Genomic DNA, 21,900 nt, shown 5'->3' with positions numbered 1-21,900 from the left:
TACCAGAAGGCTCTTAGGGCACTTTTTAGACCGTCTATCTGTTCTCCGCTTAGTCCACGTCAATTTTTTAAAAACGCATCAGTGTCTTCTGTTCGCAATGGCAGCCGACTGACATTACGAACGAAAGACACCGATGCGTTTTTTAAAAATTGACATGGACTTAGGGGAGAACAGATAGACGGTCTAAAAAGCCTGGAGAGGATGGGCTCCCAAGAACTTTGGCATCATGGACCTGTGCCACGTCCTTGGCTCAGCGCTCACCGACGTTGGTCTGAACCACTGAGACTTTCTAGGCTCTGATTGGTGCCAACTTGTGAGATAAGCCAGAAAAAAATGGAACCCTCTCTCAAAGTAACAAAAAGAGTAAATCCCACCATGCAGCTATGCACACTGCTACTGGACTAAAAGCAGCATGAAGTAGCTGTTTCTTCAAAGAATCAAGAATTCCTCTACTGATAGAGGGTTCTTGTTGATTGAGTGAATCGAGGGATAATTTGTTTTTCGTTTCTTCAAAGATACAATACACACAGTGAAAGGTGAATGGCACAGTAGCTGTGAGAGGTGGCACCATAAGAGATCCAGCTCCCACCACTCTCAACAGGTGGCCTGCTTTGGGGCTCGCTCACACATTTGGTTATACACAGTTTAAGGCAGCTTTTCCTTCTCCAATCACACCACACCAATGGATAAGTCACCCCCACCATTGTGTCCATCCGGAACATGCCTGCCTAGTGAAAGGACAGAGTTGTGGGTGGGGTGTGTAGTTAGTAATGGTGTCATGTTCTGCAAATGGATAGCAGCAGTCTCTCCCACAGCTACTGACTAACAGCAGGCTAAGGGGGAACATACACAACAACAAAGCACTTCCATTAGAGTGTTTGGTAGCTTCACAGTCCATCTATCAAACTTCCTAGATGGATTCATACAACTGCTGGCCAATCAAATGTTGAACTGCCATACAGAGAAAATACTCTATCAACAAGACATAAGCTTGTTACTCCAAATGGCTATCCTTGGGGTGATCTAAAACGTGAATGACATTTTTAACAACCAACTGCTGATGAGGCCTGACCCAAAGCTCCTCTTTACGTATATTGTTCAACAATGACATATATGGTGATAATAGCTAAAGAGGTCTCTAGCGAGACCCAATATGAGTGTTACAAAATTTCAATCCTTAACATGTCAAGCTGCAATCCCAGATACTTAAAATCCAAATTTGTGAACATGAATCTTCACCATACCCATTCTCACCCAACCCGACTCAGCCAAATATCACAAAAGTAAGATAGAACCAGAACAGAAATAAGACAACTTCTGCCTAGTTATGCCAGTACACCAACCATTCACCAGGAAAATGGAATTCCCATTGCCCGATGCCCAGCTCATCTTGCCTGAAGTCATGGGCAACAACTTTTCATGTTTATGTTCTCACTGGACAAGTAGGAAAATCCCTGCAGCACAAACCATTTGGCAGACAGTTTACAGTATTACAGAATGGATGTGTGAAATATAATGTTTTGCCACTATAGAAAGGCTTATATCCATATGAATAAGTTGTTCAAACTTGTATATAGGATTCATTAATACAAAGCCTTTGCTCTTAGGATCAAAATTATTAATATTATCCATTACTATTAGGATTTGAACTCTAAGGGAACTGAGCTAGCTCAGCTTGCATTACTGACAGTGGTTCCACAATAAAAACCATGTTCACATCTTTGCAAAATGTATGGATTTGAGGTTATTTATAATATTCCAAGTGTGCTATATGATTATATGTAAAAGGGACAAGTGGATTTTTTTAAAGGATATGTAGATTCCTGGAGATTACATCCATTGTACAAGTTAATATTTTTTAAAGTTCCAAACTCCCAATTCATTCTTCAGAGGGCCAACATTCAGATCAGTGTGTATTCTCTCTTCAGGGACATCCAGTGCTCCCTCAAAAGGCAATGTGATCCTAACCTGTCCAAGAACCATCTGAGTTGCATCTCCACCTCAAGTCCCTGCTTCCTTATTACTACCTACTCTACAGCCCTTTCCTCCTGCAGGCACTAACTTCCACTGGCCATAGCCGCCAAGGTTTCAATCTGCTATGAGTGACATTTTCATAATTTGAGTGAAATTATGAGTGACATTTCAACGACTATGAGTGACACTTTCTTGCAAGCCCAATCAAGCAAGGGAAACGTATAAATATCAGAAATTACACCCATTTTGCTTGCGTGAAAGGGTCACTCATAGAGCAAAGGCAGAAGGATAGGTGAACGTTACCACAGCCTGTAGGATGCATGCACCACCTCAGTTCTCCTGCACCCTCTAGGGACTAACTCCATGCTGGTCACCCTATGCACAGCAATGTGACCTCAAATGCCACATTAAGAACCGAGTCATGTGTTGCTCTCTCATTTGGTGTGCTCCTCAATCCCTCCCCTGCCTGATGCAACCGTTAAACTGAAAACACACACACACACACACACACACGTGACAGGTAGTCCAGGTTTACAGTTAAAAAGACAAAAGTCTCTACATTCCGTCTTTTCTGCTAATTACCTGGAGGATGCATTGCGCGTGTAGCTTGGATCCTCTCGGTGGGCCAGTCGGTCCAGTCACAGGTCAGCCGCCTGCCTTTTAAAAGAAGCACAGAAGTCTTTGATGTCAGTGCCCCGCCTGCAACCCCAGCAACACACTTGGAGGCAGGTAAGGTCAAGTCGGTCAGGGACCGGGGAGGGGGGGTGGGGGGAATTGGAGCTGCTGAAGCACTGGTAGGTGGGCCACGCAAGTCAGGACTTGAAAAAACCTCCTGCCGGCAAGCATGACCTCCTCCATGATCGTGCATGGACCATACTGAAAGGCGCTACCAACTGTGGTGGCAGCGGGCCAGCTTATCAACGGGATAAAAAGCTGCTGCTGTGCTCTGTGGCCAATCACCATCCATAACAAGCAAGGCGCCGCCCTGGACCCACAAGTATACAATGCTGCCCGGTGAAATAAAAATGTTATCCAAGACGCACTGGCACTCGGATTATTGAAAGTCATTCCTTGGGCTCGCACCTATCACAGAGTAATCAAAGACTGGCAAAAAGTAAACAAGGCTCGCCATCACAGTACGCTCTCTGCTGGCAGCACAATGCACTCGGCGCCACTGTGCTTGTAGCACTGCAGCTCCTCTTGGTCGAGCGCTCCGTAGGGAGGTCTTGGGGCACTGAAGATGTGTGACTAATGCATTTTAGTCCGGTGATGCGGACACTAGCACTAAAATGCATTAGTCGAAGGGCTTGATAATATGAGCTGCAAGATTAAGTCCCAGTGAGTAAAGGACGTTCACACACTAAATTGCATATTGAATGCAAGACATCAATGTTTTTACTCAGTTAAAGCGAAGTAAGCATGTACTGGTACAGCTAAATGATAAACAATGTCTTCTACAAAGTAAAATAAAAATAACTGAACATGACAGACACAATTATTGTTATAAACAGTTTTGTGTTTCAAGGACACAGCGATAAATAACAAGCAACATCTCTTCAACCTAATGTGGAATTATTACAATGTTTAAGATCGTCCTTTAAGATGCAGTAGAACCTTAGACTGCTTACCAGAATGCATTATATCAGAACAGTCATCAGCTGCCAATCAAGAATTTCACCCTGTTTAGCAACCATAATAAATGGAAACTATGTACTTGTAAAATAGTTGATTCCTGCAAAGGCCTTTATAGAAGAGTGTTGGACGTAATCCCAAAATTATAGTCTGTGATAGAATTAGTTCGATACCATTATGCAAAAAACACTCGACAAATTACATTTTTACCAGAAAAACACTCACCTCACTCTTTCCTTGATTTCTGTTTAAAAAAAGATAAGAAAAAGTAAAACACTGCTCAGGGCTGATTATATATTAAATCTAATACCACTTTTAAACACCAGACTAAGACTCAGAATATTGGAAGTAGCACTCGGATGCATAACACAGAACAAATTGTGTCTCACACCTATCCGAACTTACAGAACAACATGGCTACCTAATACGTTTCAGAAGCAGAGATGGGTTCTGAATAAAATGCACAACTTCACACAAAGAAAATATGACCAGCACAAAAAACTAATTGCTCCCAAGAGGTTGGCCACATTGGCATACTACTGCAATCAACAAGATGTAGGTCGGTGGCACTGATGTTCCTCTTAAGAAAGCAGACAGCAATTATTCAGAACTAAAGGAGCTAAGAGGTGTGATAAGACAAGGCTGTACAAAATGGAGCACCAGAAAACCAACCATCAACATCTTAAGGGGACCAGATAGCTTGCATCGCCTACAATGATCCTGAGCCGGTGGGTTCTACACAAAAAATTGCATCTACAAGTGCACTTTCTGTAGGCAAGGAATGACTAGACTTTAGATATTATATATAATAGAAGGGGGTTCCCCAGGGGGATTTAATTCCAATGACTAGACTTTAGTCCATGGCTCTCAGTACAGTATGCATACCTCAGAGCCATGCAACATGGAAAGCACAGGATGAAGTAAAATAAAGGCCCTAAACATCCCACAATCTCAGATCCATATTACATCCCAACGTTCTAGCAGGACAGACACTATGCCTACTATGCAGATGCGAATAAGGTAATGGAAACACGACCTGATATATTTGTGCATAAGCAGTTAAATCTTCCTAGTAAAAGAAAAAAATACATATATCTAATTTTATCTTTTTGCATAATATTCCATCATAAAAATTCCTAGTGTTAGGCACCATAAATGACAAACCTGCCTAGGGCACATACACACCTGCAACAATGGCGCCCCAGCTGTGGTGCCATAGTCATAATTACCACTGTGATCAGTGATAGTGCCACAAACAAGCAGGTTCATATCAAACCAATGGAATGTTTTTTTTTATAAAAGTACAATAGGGTCTATGCGGTAATTATTGTAAAAGGCTATTTCTATATACATCTATCTATATATACCATTATATTCATATATCTATCTATATCTATCTATCTATCTATCTATCTATCTATATCTATATCTATATCTATATATTTAAATCCAATGACGTCCTCAACCTCCTTGCGGCGATGAAGAGACACATGAACACCACTTCCTGTGATTCAAGGTTATTTATTATTTTTCATTTTCGTATGCAGTGCTCCCGCAACCTGCCATTACGCGTTTAGATTTTTTATATATATATATATATATATATATATATATATATATATATATATATATATGTATATATATATATATATATATAATCTCAATATCTAGCTATATAGAGATAGATAGATGGATAGATATGTCTATATATTCTGTCACACTGTTAAGTCTGATTTAGTGGGGTCTAGGGCCCCCCAAACGACCTTGTGCCAATTCCACCTGATCCACTGGATGCGGTCCTACAAGAATTAAACAGATGCAAATCAGGATCCCCTGATGATCACTGTCCACCAAAACTATGGAGTTTGATGGCGGAATTTATTGCGCCCACTCTCAAACACATATGGAATACGTCCATTTTTACCGGTGAGTTCCCGGAGAGTTGGAAGCATGCCACCATCCTCCCACTGAAAAAAAAGCCAAACGGTGCTCCAGAGGATTTAAGTAATCTTCGCCCCATCTCATTACTGGCGGCTCCGGGCAAAATGCTAGAAAAACGAATTCAGCGGCAACTAAACAAATTCACGGAAGACAACAATGTGCTCCATGAAACTCAATCAGGCTTTAGATCCGGTTTTAGCACCGAGACCGCCCTGATCGAGGTGGCAGAGTCAGTTAGGTGGTCGCTGGACTCAGGAGCATCGGCAATGCTGGTGCTCCTGGATCTATCGGCAGCCTTTGATACGGTAGATCACGGCAGGCTACTACAACGTCTAGCAGAGATCGGCCTCCAGGCTCAGGCACTTGGATGGCTCCCTTCTTATCTATCCGATAGATCTCAGAAGGTGGCTTTGGGCGCCTTTTCGTCTAAATCCAGGAGACTGAACTGCGGGGTCCCACAGGGGTCGGCTCTCAGCCCGTTGCTTTTTAATATTTATCTGGCCCCGCTGTTCACACTGATTGCCAATTGGGGAGTCTCTGCAAATTCCTACGCTGATGACACCCAATTGGTTTTTCCATACTCTGAGGTATCGGAGGCAGCCTTTGTTAATTTCAAGGGCTGCCTTTGTGATGTGGCGTGCTGGATGAATACCAATAAATTGAAATTGAATGCGCCAAAAACGGAGGTGATCTTTTTCGGGAAAGGCGCCCACCCTCCTGCCGAGTTCTGGTGGCCGGCCGAGATGGGCCCTGCACCGCTCCCCTGTTCAAAGGCAAAAAACCTGGGGGTTACATAGGATGATGGTCTATCTTTTGCCCCTCACATACAGCAGGTCGCCGGAGGATGCCTAAGCAAACTTAGGAACCTACGGAGATTTCTTCAACTGCTGCCGGAGGGATGCCGAAAGACGGTGATCCATGCCATGGTCACCTCGAGGCTTGATTATGCCAACGGCCTCTATTTAGGCCTCCCGAAAATTTTGATACAAAGGTTGCAAACCGTTCAAAACTCGGCTGTAAGACTGTTAAGGCACGTTCCTTTTAAACACCACATTTCTCCACATTTACGCTTGCTACACTGGCTACCTGTGGCCAGCCGGATAAAATTCAAGGCTCTCACTCTGGCCTACAGAGCCTTACACGGAACCTGCCCGAACTATCTAAAAACACGACTGCCTAGATACTCCCAGGCTAGACTCCTCCGCTCTAATCACCAGGTTCATTTTCGCGTCCCTCGAGTGAAAAGGGCTCGCTAGGGCGGCACAACCTTTTCCGCAAGCACGGCACTCCTCTGGAATACCCTGCCGCCTGAAATACAACAGGCATACTCTGAACCCAGTTTTAGGAGACTACTGAAAACCTGGCTTTTCACGCAATAATCTTAACTCCTATCATTCTGGTTTTTACTGCTCACCGAGCGCCTGGACACTTCCTTCGGAGGTAGCCGCTCGCGCTTTACAAAATTCAGTATTATTATTATGATATATATATATATATATATATATATATATATATATATATATCGCCCCATGTTTCAAAGGAAAACAGCGGTGTATTGCTCACATCTGCAAATGGTACACTAGCCACTTTGCTTGAAATAAGGTGCACCTAGGGATACATAAAGCCATAATCAATCCAGCAAAGCTTAGCAGCACTAAACTCACTATTCATGAATAAAGGAAACGAAAACACAAAACTTACTTTGCAATTCTTAATTTCCCAACTTCGCCCCTTCCGGTAGATTTTGCCCACTGCTGAGATAAGTATTTGGGAACCTACAAAAATGATAGAAGAGAAAAAAGTATAAGTGAGATCTTCCAGCACCACATATACACTTCTTTATTTTGAAAGTAGCTTTCATCACCAAAGCACGCATATCAATAAGCAAAGTTAAACAGAAGAAAAACAAATAACAAAGATACAGAAAACACTTAAAAACAATTTTTCGTTTACTCTTTACGAACACTTTTTCTCATAGGTTTTATATACAATACACGTTGACTATTGAAGCTGGAAAAAGAAACCTATTCCCAAGAGCTTGAAGCATTGTTTTTCTGTTGCTTTTTTTGAATTCCAGTTTCCCTAAAAGAACTCAAGCCAATCCCCCAGCAGACCAAAAACGGTTTTTTGTTTGAAACTAAAGGACTACATGTAGTAATATACAAAAACTTAATGAAGTGAGTCCATTCTAGAAAACATTTGCCAGATGAGAAAGTTAATCATAGGATAAAAGATACGAAGCAAAATGTCACTATGTCAACAAATGACCACGTTAAACAACAAAGCAAAGAAAAGTTCCTAAGAGTTATGATGCAGGAAAGTCGATAACAAGCAATAGGTTTCTTGCAAGAATGATCACTTTGTCAGAAGTTGAAGGTTAAAATTCTGCTTAACCTAATAAAAATCAAGTATTTGTACAGGGCCGTTATGTGGTGGTCTCGGGTTCTATGGAGGGGTGTCCCCTAAACCTCTTGAGCCTTTACATTTCCCCTGCCCTCAACACTCTGCCATCTCACACAAGTGATTTCCTCCCACCCGCAGGGTCTTACGGTGGTTGGGGTAGATTTTAATGCCATTATGCAGCCCCTGCGTGATACGACGGGGACCCCGTCCGAGGCCCGTGTTATCTCTGCCAAATCCCTGTCCAGCTGGACCTCGGCCTTGGGACTCTGTGACGTGTGGTGGGTTTGGAACCCCCGCGTGGATCAGTACACCCATACGTCCGCGTCCCACCATTCTCACTACCGCATTGACCTCTTCCTGATGCCGGCCACTGACTGCCTGCAGGTCTCCAGCGCCGCGATCTTGCCCAGAGGGATATCAGATCATTCTCCCGTCTCCCTCCGGCTGGGGTTTTCTCCGAAGGGTCCACGAGCGGTCTGGCGGTTGAACGCCTGGTTCTTGCAGAACTCTGAGTAGGTGGAATCGATTGGCCAAGAACTCAATCACTATTTCTCCACCAATGCGGGCTCAGTTCCCTCTCCGGGGACGCTGCGGGAGGCGGGCAAGGCTGTCGTCCGAGGAGTGGCCAGAGGATTGGTCCGCGCGAAACGATCGTAACAGACGGCCCAACTCGCACAGTTGGAATACTGGGCGACATGGCTGGAAGCTGCCCAACTCTCTGGCGGGCTGGAAGATTCTTCCCGGCAGTTGGCAGCGGTTCGCGAAGAGATTCGCCGAATCTCGCTGGAATCGGACAAAATGCTCTGGTGCTCGTCGGTGACTCGCGTTTATGGGTAGGGGGATAAGAACGGCAAGCTCCTCCACAACCTTATGTCTTATCCCAAGGTCAATCGTATTATTCCTGAGGTACGCTCAGACAATGGGACCCCCCACGTGACCTCTGCTGCTATAGCACAAACTTTTGCTACCTTCTATGCGCACCTCTACGCTGATCGACCCTCGGGCGCTCCTCTGGCCGCTCTGATGGAGGAAACTGGTACCAGACTGCCTTCTCTCTCTCTCAAGAGACTGCAGACACTCTGGACCGCCCCTTCACCTTGGAGGAGGTCCAGGACACCATCTCCCTACTGCACCCAGGCAAAACGCCTGGTCCCGACGGGTACCCTCAGGAGAACTACGCGGCCTTTCGAGATATTTTGGCCCCCCACCTGCTGGATCTCTTCCGCCATGTGGCAGAGATCGGCGCATTCCCACCTGAGTCGGACTTGGCCACGATAGTGGTTATTCTGAAGACGCAGCCGCCGTCCCCGAGTTGCGCGGACTACCGCCCGATCTTGTTGATCAACACGGAGCTTAAGCTCTTCGCCATCGTCTTGGCTCAGAGACTCCAGCCCCTCCTGCAGGACCTGGTCCACCCCGACCAATGCGGGTTCATGCCGGCGAGAGGCACCCGCCACTGCATTCGTCGCCTCCACCTGGCCCTGGCCCACCGTGATCGGCTAACCCCATATCTAGCCCTCCTTTTCATAGACTTTGAAAAGGCCTTTGACACGGTGAATTGGGACTACCTACAAGATGTGCTGGACAGGATGGGTTTCGGTCCCTCGTTCCGCCATCTCATCAAAGTTCTCGACACCAACCCCCGAGCCCGTGCACTTATTAACGGAGAGCTCTCCGAGGCCTTCCCTATCCGAAGGGGCACGCGTCAGGGGTGCCCTCTCTCGCCACTCCTATTCGCGTTGGCAATGGAGCCCCTGGCGGCACTCACAAGACAAGACACACTTATTCGGGGCTGGGCCTGGGACTCGAGCCAAGTGGACAAAATAGCCCTCTATGCGGACGATGTGCGGCTCTATCTGGCGGACCCCGAAAGTTCTGGCCCCAGGTGCCTGAATGTCCTCTCAGATTTCGAGAGGGTCTCTGGACTACGTCTAAACATGGCAAAGTCCACTCTGGTCCCACTGCATCCCTCCAGAGATTGCTACGATTGGCAGTCGATTATCCCCCTTAGGAGGCACTCGGTCAAATACCTCGGTGTCTGGGTAGCTCTTCTACCGGAGCTTGAGTGGGCCCTGAACGTTACGCCCTTGGTTGTCAGGATGAAGGCGGACCTCAAGAGGTGGCAGACCCTGCCCCTGAACCCCCTGGGCAGGAATGCACTCTTCAAAATGATGGTCCTCCCCTGTTTCCTTTACATACTGCAGAACATCACGGTCCACCTTCCGGGTAGTTGGTTTCGCGAACTTGACTGCGTCCTCGCCCGGTTTCTTTGGGGGGTGGGGGGTGGGGGGCGGGAGACCGGGTGTATCACTGGAACACTGCCGCATTCCCCCCTTTGACGGGGGTATGGGGGTGACCCATCTTCACCTCTACTACCTGGCCACGAAACTTATCGTCATCCACGATTGGTATGCGGGCGGCTGGTCCGACCCTGCCTATCGTGTGGAACTCACTGCGTTGGACTTTGCACAGGTCCAGGCGCTTCTGTATGGTAGTCCAGTGCCACTGGCAATGGCCCCGGTCACCAGGACTGTGTTTTAGGCCTGGCGCACGGCCCTATGGCACGTAGGGTGGGACCGGACACTCACTCGACAGACGCCACTCTGGCATGGGTCCTGGATGCAGGAGGTCTCGTCCCTGCAGGGGTTCCGCAGATGGGATCTCATTGAAGTTTCGGTGCTCGGAGATGTTTGGGTGGGGGACCACATCCGTTCCTTCGCAGTCCTGCAGCAGCGCCACACTCTCCCTCACTCCCAACTCTATCGGTACTTGCAACTCAGACACGCCCTTTACACGCATGTCTGGCCTTCTGTCTCCCTTCCAGAGTTCAGCGCATTGGAGGCTCAGGTGATGATGGGGAACCTGGGCAGAGGGGGAGTATCCAGCATATATCGCTCCCTGGTGAATAATGGTCCCGCTTCCCTTGACCGGCTCAGGGCCCGCTGGGAGGGTTGGTAGGGCCCCCTAGAAGTGGCAGACTGGGGGGACGCCCTCATGGCGCCCATAACCTTGACCAAGTCCTCCAAGCTGCGCCTGGTCCAATTCTACTACCTCCATGCGGCATACCTCACCCCGGCACGTCTATTCTGGGCCCGGTTGAGGCCCACTCCAGCATGCCCACGATGTGCCTCAGCCCCTGCCGATATCTATCACATGGTATGGTGTTGTCCGGTGCTGGCGCTGTTTTGGAGGGGTGTGGAGCTTGAGCTTACGCAGGCCTTGGGCTGGGAGGTTCCACACGAGCCACTGCGTATGTTGCTGGGGGTCTTTGATGGCCTGGATGACTCTAGGGTGGACAAGCGCCTCTTGGGGACAGCTGTGGCGGTGGGCCAAGCGGGACATAGCAGCGCATTGGTCGCAGGCTGAGGCACCTACTGTGCGGAGATGGAGGAGGGGAGTGGACTGGTGTGGGATCTAGGAGGAGGCCCTATTCGAGGTTCGGGGATGTCCGGACTTATTTAACAAAGTGTGGGTTAAATGGTTTAACATGTTGCCACCATGATGATCTGTCATCCTTTTCACCTATGTCACACTGTAACTATCGTACGGACTGCTGTGTTGGACTCTGATGGTCTTGCCCTATCTTTGTCATCAATCAACTCTGTCATATTTCCTTTTAAGCTTATTGAACTGCAACCAATGAATTTTCTTTGTTCTTATAAAACTAATAAAGTTGATTATCAAAAAAAGAATCACGTTTTTATGTGAAGAAGGCCAGATTGAGAAGAATGTGCCCCCCTAAATATTCAATTCTGAGAAAAACTCTTCAAAAACAGTGCCAAGATGATAACGTCCACAGAAAAGAAAACTCAAAGATAACACTCATACTGCACACACCTTTTGCTTCACGTTGTTCACTCTTTTCATTGTTTGGTGTGGAATGCAGGGGTGGAATGAAACCGTGCAGGGTATTAAACATACAGTCTCTGGCAGTCATATACCATGAGATTTGTCTGTGTGTAATTAGTGGTGAATGGGGACAGTCTGGACTGATGGCGAGGTGTTCGCCAACTCAAAATTGGTACTGCACCCTTGATGCGGACCCCGGGCCCTAGGCTACTAGCCAACTCTGACATTGCTTCCGTCTCCTGTTGCTGACTAGCGATCACGTGCACTGGGTTAGGGTGGGATAAGGGGTGGGTAGTCGGAAGGGGAGTTGGGGGATGCTGTTGGGAATGGGTGGGCTGGGGGGGTTTAGGGGCGTGCCCCTTTTGTTTCCATAAAAATCTGAGTTCATTGCCATGCCTTTCTCTGTCTGTGTTGTTGACAGTCTCCTCCTGACTGTGGAGGGCTGTCCTGACTCTTGATTGAACTCTTAATAAACACGGTTTTGAAAAAAAAAAAATTGGTACTGCACAGAGCAACATATACACTTTATTTCAAGGTCTTTGACAGTCATGTATAGACTAATTATGTTCAGGCAGCAAGGCGCTATACATGCACTAAGTGGACAGGAACCGGACTACCTAAGCTGAATTTTGCTAGGCTGAAGATGTTACAGCCCCATGGGTGTGACCTCCTCAGCTCGGCAAAGTGCCTCAAGGTCCTCCCTCTCATGATGAAGGGGAGAGTCTTTGATCGTCTCAAACCGGGGCACTTCAATTTTAAGCCCCGACGTGCCCAGGGTCGAGTGTCTATCACGGACACCTCGTCACATAGGGGCGTGGGGTCAGAAGTCTCTCTGACCCCATCCCTCTCAGAGGAGTAAGCAAATGCCTCCTACCCTTATAGGCCGACAAAAGGTCAGCCAATGACAGAAGGTGGTAATCCCAACCCTCCTGGAACTTCTGCGGCTTTCCTCCTACCACCAGAGACACTGCAGCTGGTGCGTTTTATGTCTTTATTTAATGTTTGGTTCGTGTGTATGTATCTATGAATATTTGTGTATGTGTGATGTGAATGGTGTGCATGTGAATACATGGGTGTGAATGGGTGGGTGCGTGGACCCAACAGCCCCCCTATGCTCTAATTACTGGCCGCCTCTGCTTCCAGATTCATTCAAGCAGCCCTTTTTGAAGATTCTCCTGATAGAATAAGATTGGATTCAAGTCTATGGTGACATTTGGAATTTTGGGCCCGATGGCTGAGGTGAGTATATAAACGGCTGCTGCTCACTATTGCTTGGCAGACATTTATAGCAATATACTATAACATTGGCGATTCTGAGGAATAAATCATTTTTGATCAATATCATAAATGATTTGTATAAACAACAAAAATGCTGTACCTCACATAGCCATGTTTTCTTATCATTTGCTATGCACGGTCTAAAGTACGCTCGACTCCATCTAGTATTTCTGTGCATCCATGTTTTTGTCTATAAACAGTAGAAAGTGCAGAAATAAAATACTTTCTTGACTTGATGAGCCTCTTCAGGTCACTCTCTTTACTTTATTTGATTGAGCCTAATGCTAAATTGATTTACCATACATTTTGACTAAGTATTAGTCAAAATGCAAAAAAGTATTATTTTTGCCATCTGTAATGCACTTCCTCATTGTACTCTCGTAGCGTATCGGTCAGTTCTTTGTCTAGCCCTTCCTCTGGAGTGCGCAAGAGTCTACTTTCCAGAGCGCCAAGTTTAGACTCTAAAGTCTGCAGCCTACCTCTAATCGATCAGAGGACCCCGAGTGCTTGGAGATTGTCACACCTCTAATATATAGTTTGAATGCTTCCCAAACACTTTGTACCGACTCCACCGAGCCCTCATTGGCGTCAAAGAACACCTCTATGTCTGTCGCTAGTTTCTCCTTAAAGGAGGTGTCCAGTAGAGAGTAGGGGGGGAACCGCCAAGCAAACTGAGGCATCCGGCTCACCGGTGTGGTCATGGAAATCATGATAGGAGAGTGATCTGAGTACGTGCGGGGAAGTATCTCACATTGTTGAACTGCGGAGGTCAAATGAGGAGTGGCCAGCAAATAATCTATCCGTGTGTGTATATTAAATTGTGCTGAATAGTGTGTATAGCCACCTAGGTCCGGGTACAGGTGTCTCCAGATGTCCCGTAGGTCCATGTGTGTCATCTGTGTCTCCAGGACCCCGGCCGCAGCCGAGGGACGACGGTCTGGGCCGTCCGATCTATCTATGTGCGGGTGACGGGTCATATTAAAGTCTCCCCCCCAGAGCAGTTCTCCCCCTGAAAAAGTCGCACTCTTGGCCGTCAGCTCCAAATAAAAGTCTGGGAGGTCGTAATTAGGGCCATACATATTTATAATACAGAATTCTAACCCTCTGCCCTTACATCTCGTTATAGTGTAGCGCCCGTCACCATCCCTCACCAGTGGGGTCATAGTCGGTCTTGCCTTCGGGTTAACCCATGTAAGGACACCCCGTGCATGTGTAGTGAACCCTGCAGCATGAACATTGCCCAAGAGTCCTCAATAGCGGAGGATATGACTGTCAGTGGGGAGGTGAGTCTCTTGCAATAATGCAATATCCACCTCATATCTAGAAAAATATTGGAGGACCTTCCTGTGATCATTAAGTCCCCTTACGTTCCAGGTCATTAACGTCAACGTGTTGCTAGTGCCCTCTGTTACAGTCTGATCAGTCGTCATTGTGTGTTATCTAGTTTCCATAGTGTGAACTGTGTCGTCAGCATATTAAAACATTCTGGTCTCGCCATATGTGGTCTCTCATTAACCACTACTTCAAGAACCAAACTCCCAACCTCCCGATTGGGCAAACATCTTAATTCATGACCCCCCCTCCACCCACACTCACCCACGCCTGCCTGTCTCCAACTAGGCCGCGATTCAGACTCTGTCCCACCCCTCCCCACTCGCTCACCCTCCCCAACATCGCAATACCCCAACACCCCAAAAAGAAAACAAGTCCCGAGGGACTAAGGTTGTGTAATTCACTCAGGGGCAAAGGAAGCCAGCAAAGAACTAGATCTATACAAGTTCCTTTCCAATACTGCTAACCCTCTCCCTCGTTCACATGGTCCATTTGTTGTGTGCATGGTCTCTACAAAGTACCAGTCGCGCCTGGACCCGCAAGGTCAATACTCAGCATCAGAATGTTTGGCCTTTTTCTGTAGTTGTTGGGTACCTGGTGTGAACTGCTACCCTATGAGCAGAGATACTAAAAGAGTAGATCATGGTGGCAGCCCCTCAAGGTAGAGCACTCCGCAAGGGTGCCAGCCTAAACCTTTAAGTGAGTGTGTGGCTGTAATCACACAACAGCATGATGTTTTACCCCCCCCTAGGTGCCAGCCTGAAGAACAGAGCCCTCTAATGTATGATCCCTTCCTACCATCACAGCCCAGGGCCACATGCCCCAGAGTCTTAGTGTCTCAGACTTATCTGTGTGTCAGCACCTCAGTCCTGTTCCTCCAGAGCGCTTTCTGGTTCCGCGAAGGCATCAGTCCGAGCAGAACCCTTCTCCTTGCGCCAGTCTTTCATCGCTTTTTGGAGTACTTTTGGATCTGTAAAGATGAAGGATTGTCCCGGACGGTTGACCCTTAACTTTGCCGGGTATAACAGCGCATATTCTGCCCCCATTTTGCACAGCTGCCTCTTCATTGGAGCAAATTGGCGCCGTGCATCTTGTACCTTGGCGGTAAAGTCTGGGAATATCGACAAAGTAGATCCCTCATAGCGCAGTGGCTGGTTGGCACGCGCCAACCGAAGAGCCGCGTCCCGGTCCCTGTAATTGAGCAGTTTGGCCATTATAGGTGTTGGTGGGGCTCCCGGTTTGGGTCTCGGGCCGAGAGACCTATGGGCTCTCTCCACTACAAACAAGGTGGAAAAAGCAGAGTCTCCAAAAAGTGTCTTAAGGAGCTTCTCTACGAATACCTCCATGTTGCCCGTCTGCGTGGATTCTGGCAGGCCTGTGATTCGGAGGTTGCTCCGGCAAGAGCGCGCCTCTAAATCCTCTGTCTTGTCCATGAGGGACTACATGGCTCTGGAAATTTGTTTGGCCTCTGAGTCCAAGGCAGTGTGTGCTTCCTTCACTTCAGTAAGGCGTCGCTCAGCCATATCCATCCGCTCAGCTTGTTTGTCCATACGTTCCCCCATGCGGTTCATGCGATACGATAATGCGTCCATTTTTGTGCCCAGCGAAGCAATGCCGCCCTGTATGCTCTTCTCCATGGCCAGGAGCATACCTCGGATATCCTGCTGCGCGCGGGCCTCTGACGACTCGTGTTCTTCTTCAGCACTCCTCTGCGCCGAGTCGTTGGTCTTAGGGCCCTTCTGTTCGAAGGTCAGCTTGGGTTGTGATCTGTCCGGGTGCCCCATAGCCGATCCAGGTATAGGCGTTGCGCTGCGTCCCCTGCGAGGCAGCGCAAGAGATGAAGAGGCCCCTCACCAGCGGGAATCAAATATTACCGATAGTGTGCAGTAAGGGAGCAGTGACCCGCAGCGGCTGGACTGACCCCAATCTGATAGTACCCAGCAGGGGGGGGGGGGGGGGATGGAAGGCCGCGCACTGCCAGGGGGCTATGTAGAGTTCAACACGGTTGGCGCCTACCCAGGCAGCAACCCCCACACTCTAGGGCGCACGCCACTGACCTATGGTCCAAGCCGCCACCAGCGGCCCTCCGATTCCACGGGGCAGGTGACTCCCGGGCAGGCGCAGCAGGGGAAAAGCAGAAGGATACTTTCCCTCTTTGGGGCCCCCTCCAGACAACACCAGGGCTGAGGAACGGTGCGCCGGTGCCTCAAGAGGTCGCCGTCTCCACTGTAGCCGTCTTCTTAGGCAGGGAACCTCCGTGGCAGCCTGAGAGATCCCTTCAAAATGGCGGTCGCAGTCACCTGATGTCCCCGCGCCGGCACCGCCACCGTGCCGAGCAGGAAAGACCATGCACCTTAATGCTCACCCTTTGATGACAGCAGAACCCGAGGGTCAGCATGATGGTCTCCCAGGGTTAATTGCAGCATCCGGCCGCAGGTCGCGATGTCCGCTCCAACCCCCGACCCAGATTTGGTCCGGCCGCTCCCATCGCCTTGCTGTGTGAACCACAATTCGCTCCAGTCTGCAACTGCGGGGCCAGCCCAATATCCACCTCAGACGGCGCGGGCACTCCGGGCAGCGTGGTCTCAAATATAGACCGCCAATGTCGGCACCGCCGCCCTCCGTGCAACAGTCAGGTTTCTCGTAGCCCGCGGCCCCACCACACAGCGCGGCTCACCTGGGCCAGCCGAGCCTCGGAGCTCCGCCACGGCGTCACCAAAAATCGAGGGCGTGGATTGTCGGCGTGCGCTGCCACAGGCCACAGCAGACGCTCTCCGCTTTCCCCGCACCGCAGCAGTAGGAGGTAGTTTTTGGGTAAAATATAACGGCACAGCAACCAGGATAAGTGTAGGATCGGGTGACGACGAGGGAGCTCACCCCTTATGCGGCCATCTTGTTAGCTCAAATGATTAAATATTTCATTAAATTCACAAATAAATAAAATAGATTGCTATTTTAATGGAAGGTTAGGGCTTTTCTAAATTTAAAGAGGCCACTCACTGTCCATACAATATTCTGTTTGATGCACTTGCACTGCTCCCTCGAATCAATCCAAGGATAGTAACTACATTTTTGTCACCCACTTCAATTTCTTTCCATTTACAAATTAGTTGCAAATTTTTAATTTTACATTTCGCTTTTATAAATTATATATGCTTTATTAATCTGTTGTTATTTTATTTTCTAAGCAGTTGCAGACACCTGAGTAGTCTTCATGGACCCCATCATCTTTTATGAAAAATATGGAATACAAAAATATATATAATTATTAAAACAATAATGTTTAAAAGTTTATTTGGATAAAAAAGTAGAAATAAATTCTTTTGTGGGGACTTTTTCATTTTACAACGAATTCTCTTCTGTTTGTTTATTGTCATCAACTCTATGTAAATTAACCCAAATAGTTATACTACTGACTAAACTGCGAACCGCCATATTTGCCCATAAATTCTTGTTCTCCATCACATTGTTAACCTTAGAATAATACCGGACAGAAAATAACAAGAAAACATTCACAGACACTTTGATGCAAAAAACAGAAGAGGAAAAAAGGAGCAGGAGTGATGGGGATGTTGAAATGGGATCAGATAAGGTCATATAGATGATGCTTCACTCAAGAATCACATTACAGAGATCCCCTATCAGTTCACAAATATTCCTCCTCTGCCACCCACAGGAAGACCAGCCCCAACAACTTCAATCAAAGAGAATTCATGTACAGTTAGCAATGAGGAATTAAAAAAAACAGGTTAAGTCACATTGTATTCATTTTCAGCTCCACCACGAATGCTTTTGCAGGAATTAAGTCTAAAAATAAATATTTTGTCTCCATACAATGTGGTCTACCTGGCACGTAGGTGACTGATGCTACAACTCCCAGATTGGTGAGGTCTTGTGGATAACTATTAAGAGCCTTTTGCTCAAAACTATCTCAGGGCTTAGGTCAGGAAAGAGTAGGATCTGCTGACCTTCCAATCTCATAGTGTGTGCACACATCTTCGTGCATTTTGTTCTGCTTTTCACCCACCCCACCCTCTTCAATACTGCGCACCGTCCTGGTCTACTTGTTTTAGTGCCCATTGTGGGTAGATGGAACACTTTCTACATTGTAGCTTATTCACTCATACGTTTCCCTCCTCGCGGAGATCAATAAGTTTCCCGATGAGAACTACATGTAGCGGTCTGGAAGTGTGGGAAATATCCTCAGGGTGAAATCGTACGTTCCTTTTTTTCACACACAGAAGGGTCCACAATGGCTATGGGTCCTTTTGGGCCCATAGTCTGGTATCTGCACTGGGCCAGCTCTAGTCCCGTCTTTGCTAGATAAGTCAGCCTATGTTAACCCAACCACCAGCTCTATGTTCTCCAGCTTGGTGTTCAAATCTTTGTGCAAGGCTTATTCAACTTTAACATGGCCTTTTCACTGTTCACGTACTCCTGAACCTACAGGTCATCCATATCAAATATCTCGTCTGCCGCCTGACATGTAGAGGAGGCCTGGTTTTGAATAAATAATTTCTCTCATCTTTCCTTGTGCATTTCTTAGTTTAACATTTCTAAGACCGATCCCTTTATCCATTATGATTTGGATCCTCAAAGTTGCAGGCTATTACTCTGCAACTTTCAGTAATGTGACCTCAGAATTCAGGTGCAGGAGGGGCTGCTGCGAGATCCCTTTGGCTGCCACTGAGGCATCTTCTGCTACTTTAGATATGAGAGCTCAGCACTCACTCCACAGTCATAGCATGCTCACTCATGTATTCTTGGCACTTTGTCATGCCATACCCATACTTTTCTTTACCTGCAGTTCCTAGACAAAGCATCCTCCTAGAGGCAAACTCCACAATGCAACACCATCATGAGTACATGACATGACTCGGACAGCTGGGGTAATCTTCACCTAAAACCTTGCACCTCCCAGCAAGCATACACCAATTACTGTACAGGTGGTAAAATGAAGCACAACAGATTCTGTCATTGCCGCTGAAGAAAGAGCAAAATTAAACCTCTACCATGAGCTCTAAAAAGATGAATTCAACTTCAGGCCCAGGTGGCTCCACTCCATTACTTTCACAGCTGTGTTGAAAGCTGCTGGCTCAGTAGCGAGGCCCCATCCTGATACTCCTTTTAACATTCTGACGGACTTGGTATATTTTCCTGTGCAGTGCACTCATGTCGCTGGTAGGCCTGCAGGTCATCTACATGTCTTTAGATGCTACTCACCGGACTCCGTTATATAATGGGGGTACACCCACAGTAGAACTTATTTTAGCAAGAGTGACAACCATCCCCATGATCAGGCAATGAAACGACTAGCGGCTGATCTATAGTCATGGGATATAGGCTCTTTTACCTGCACCCAGTAGATTAACTGTCTTTTAGTTCTTTTGTTGTAAATACATGTAACATTTTAAAACATTACCTGTTTTAGCAGCGCTTCAGCTCAATTGAGAGCTGATTATCAGCCTCGTCTTTACACATTACCTAATACTCAGAGAATAAGGGGCATCATAATGACTTATTCATTATATACAAACGTTCACAGCCCTGCTTAGCAATTTGCACTGGCAAGATAAAATACATTTGGTTGGACTAGCAATGCCACAGAGCACTCAGTAAAAGCTATGCTTTAAATCATGCAGTGCTAGTAAGGTCCACCAAAAAGGTAACACCTCAAATAGCAAATGCTCACTATTACTATTCTTTAGACCGATATTACGAATAAAGACATATGTGCATTAATAAATAGCATAACTAGCAAAAAGGCAAATTTGAGTCAAGTAAATGTCTGTTTATTCAGCTGTCTTTATCCTGGTACTTGCACATATCACGTCAAGCCTAGCCAGAATCTGTTTTTTATGACTATCTAACACTCCGGTTTATATAAAATATTGAAACACTCTTCTTATGGGCAAACGTCAGCTGTCCATGTTCACCTAAATTGATCCGTTTTTCATTGAACCTAATAATTCTGAAATTATCAATATTTTTTTATATCCAGTTTTATTGATTTAGGATACAGCGAGCTTTCTCCATACATCACAAAATGCAGAAAAGAAAGAACTAAAAGGATATGATTGTTCAGATTAGCAGTAACATTAACATCCGCCCATGCAGGGGTTATTTCCCTTACACAGCTAGACCATGATAAGCCCACCATTTCCCCCACACGTTATCATGTTTTTGAGGACATCCACGAGCCTGGTATATGGGCTTTTCTTGCAGACCACACCAGTCCACTGCGGCCCAACACACTGATAGTGAGGGTGTTTTTATTTTTTATTTTATTTTAGAAGTTTTATATAGCACTAGCCTGACCGGGGGGTATCGGAGAGCAGACATAATACAATAGCGCAAGACAATCGTAATGACAGTGACGAAGAGTTCCATTTTGAGAACTTGTTAACACCGCATCTGAGAGGGGTGAGGTGTCAATCTCAAGGGTCCAGCTGCTTCTATCTGTTCACTAGGGCTCGATCGAGGAAGAGGGTTTTGAGCTGATTTTTAGGTCTCGCCTCTCAATGCGCATGCGCATTGAGCGGAGCGAGACTATAGGGGCTTAAACAGACTTTAACTAACTGGCGATTTGATGCTGTGCCCATGCGCTTTTAGGTCAATGCGCAAGTGCATTGACCTAAAATGCGCGTGCACAGCATCAAATCGTCAGCCATCTGTTGCCCAGCTTGGTGCCGCTCCACCCCCTGCGGCATCAAAGGCTTTCACGGCCGGCCGTGCTTTCAGTTTCACGGCTGGCCGGCCGTGTCTCCGTTTCTTTTAACTTGCTTCTTCTTCCATTAGTTTCCTGCTCCTGTCAGCGCCCGTCACTGCTCACAATTTACTTAATCTCCCCATGCAGTGCCGCCCCCCACCCCATCCAGCCCATCGCTTCTTATTCTATTTGTTAGTGATATGTTCTGGCTTTATTGTGAAGCGCTCTGATACCTAAGGGCCATTTCAGTGCTACATAAAAGCACAAAAAGAAACTTATAAATACGCCTCATTACCCTTTCAACACACACAGAACACGGTTGCAGAATGCATTTGTCACACAAAAACTAAGCACATGTGTTGTAGGGACTAGCCACTATCATTTTCTTGGTGCCAAAGGCTTTCTCTTCTATGAGGATTGATTTTAACACTTCCAGAATGACTGAATTTCCCGTTCTCGAGGCTGCTCCTTCTCTTTCTAACCAACGGCTGATAAGGTAACTCAGCACCTCCTTCTACAGCCACCAGTCTATCAGTCACTATGAGTAAACTTTTCCATTAGCTCTCCCTGATTTCTGTTTTTCCTGTCATGTTTTTCGAGTCGGAAGTAAAACAGAGGCAATAGGATTTATAGATTTCCACAAGAAGACGGGAAGTAAGTCCTGCGCCTGGGAAGCTTGCAATGTATTTTTCAAGTGCTCGCTTGCATAGCAAATGTCTTCTTTTAGAACGTATATTTTGTTTGCGTTGATGGGGACTCTTTTGCTTAAAGAAAGACATGTA

General features: G+C 46.8%; 1 protein-coding gene across 1 annotated transcript in view; it reads right to left on the bottom strand.

Moving 5' to 3' along the window:
* Positions 1-21,900, bottom strand: part of GTF2F2 (general transcription factor IIF subunit 2) — a 984,327-nt gene that overhangs the window by 883,979 nt on the left and 78,448 nt on the right. The window contains exons 2-3 of the mRNA XM_078657309.1: positions 7,249-7,322; positions 3,832-3,850 (exon numbers count right to left, since the gene is read on the bottom strand). Of these exons, the coding sequence (XP_078513435.1) occupies positions 3,832-3,850; positions 7,249-7,322 (93 nt within the window). The remainder of the gene's footprint in view (positions 1-3,831; positions 3,851-7,248; positions 7,323-21,900) is intronic.

This window comes from Lissotriton helveticus, chromosome 8, assembly GCF_964261635.1.
Source record: "Lissotriton helveticus chromosome 8, aLisHel1.1, whole genome shotgun sequence".
NCBI lineage: Eukaryota > Metazoa > Chordata > Amphibia > Caudata > Salamandridae > Lissotriton > Lissotriton helveticus.
Note: the sequence above shows the minus strand (reverse complement) of the source record. Positions and strands in the feature narration are given on the sequence as shown.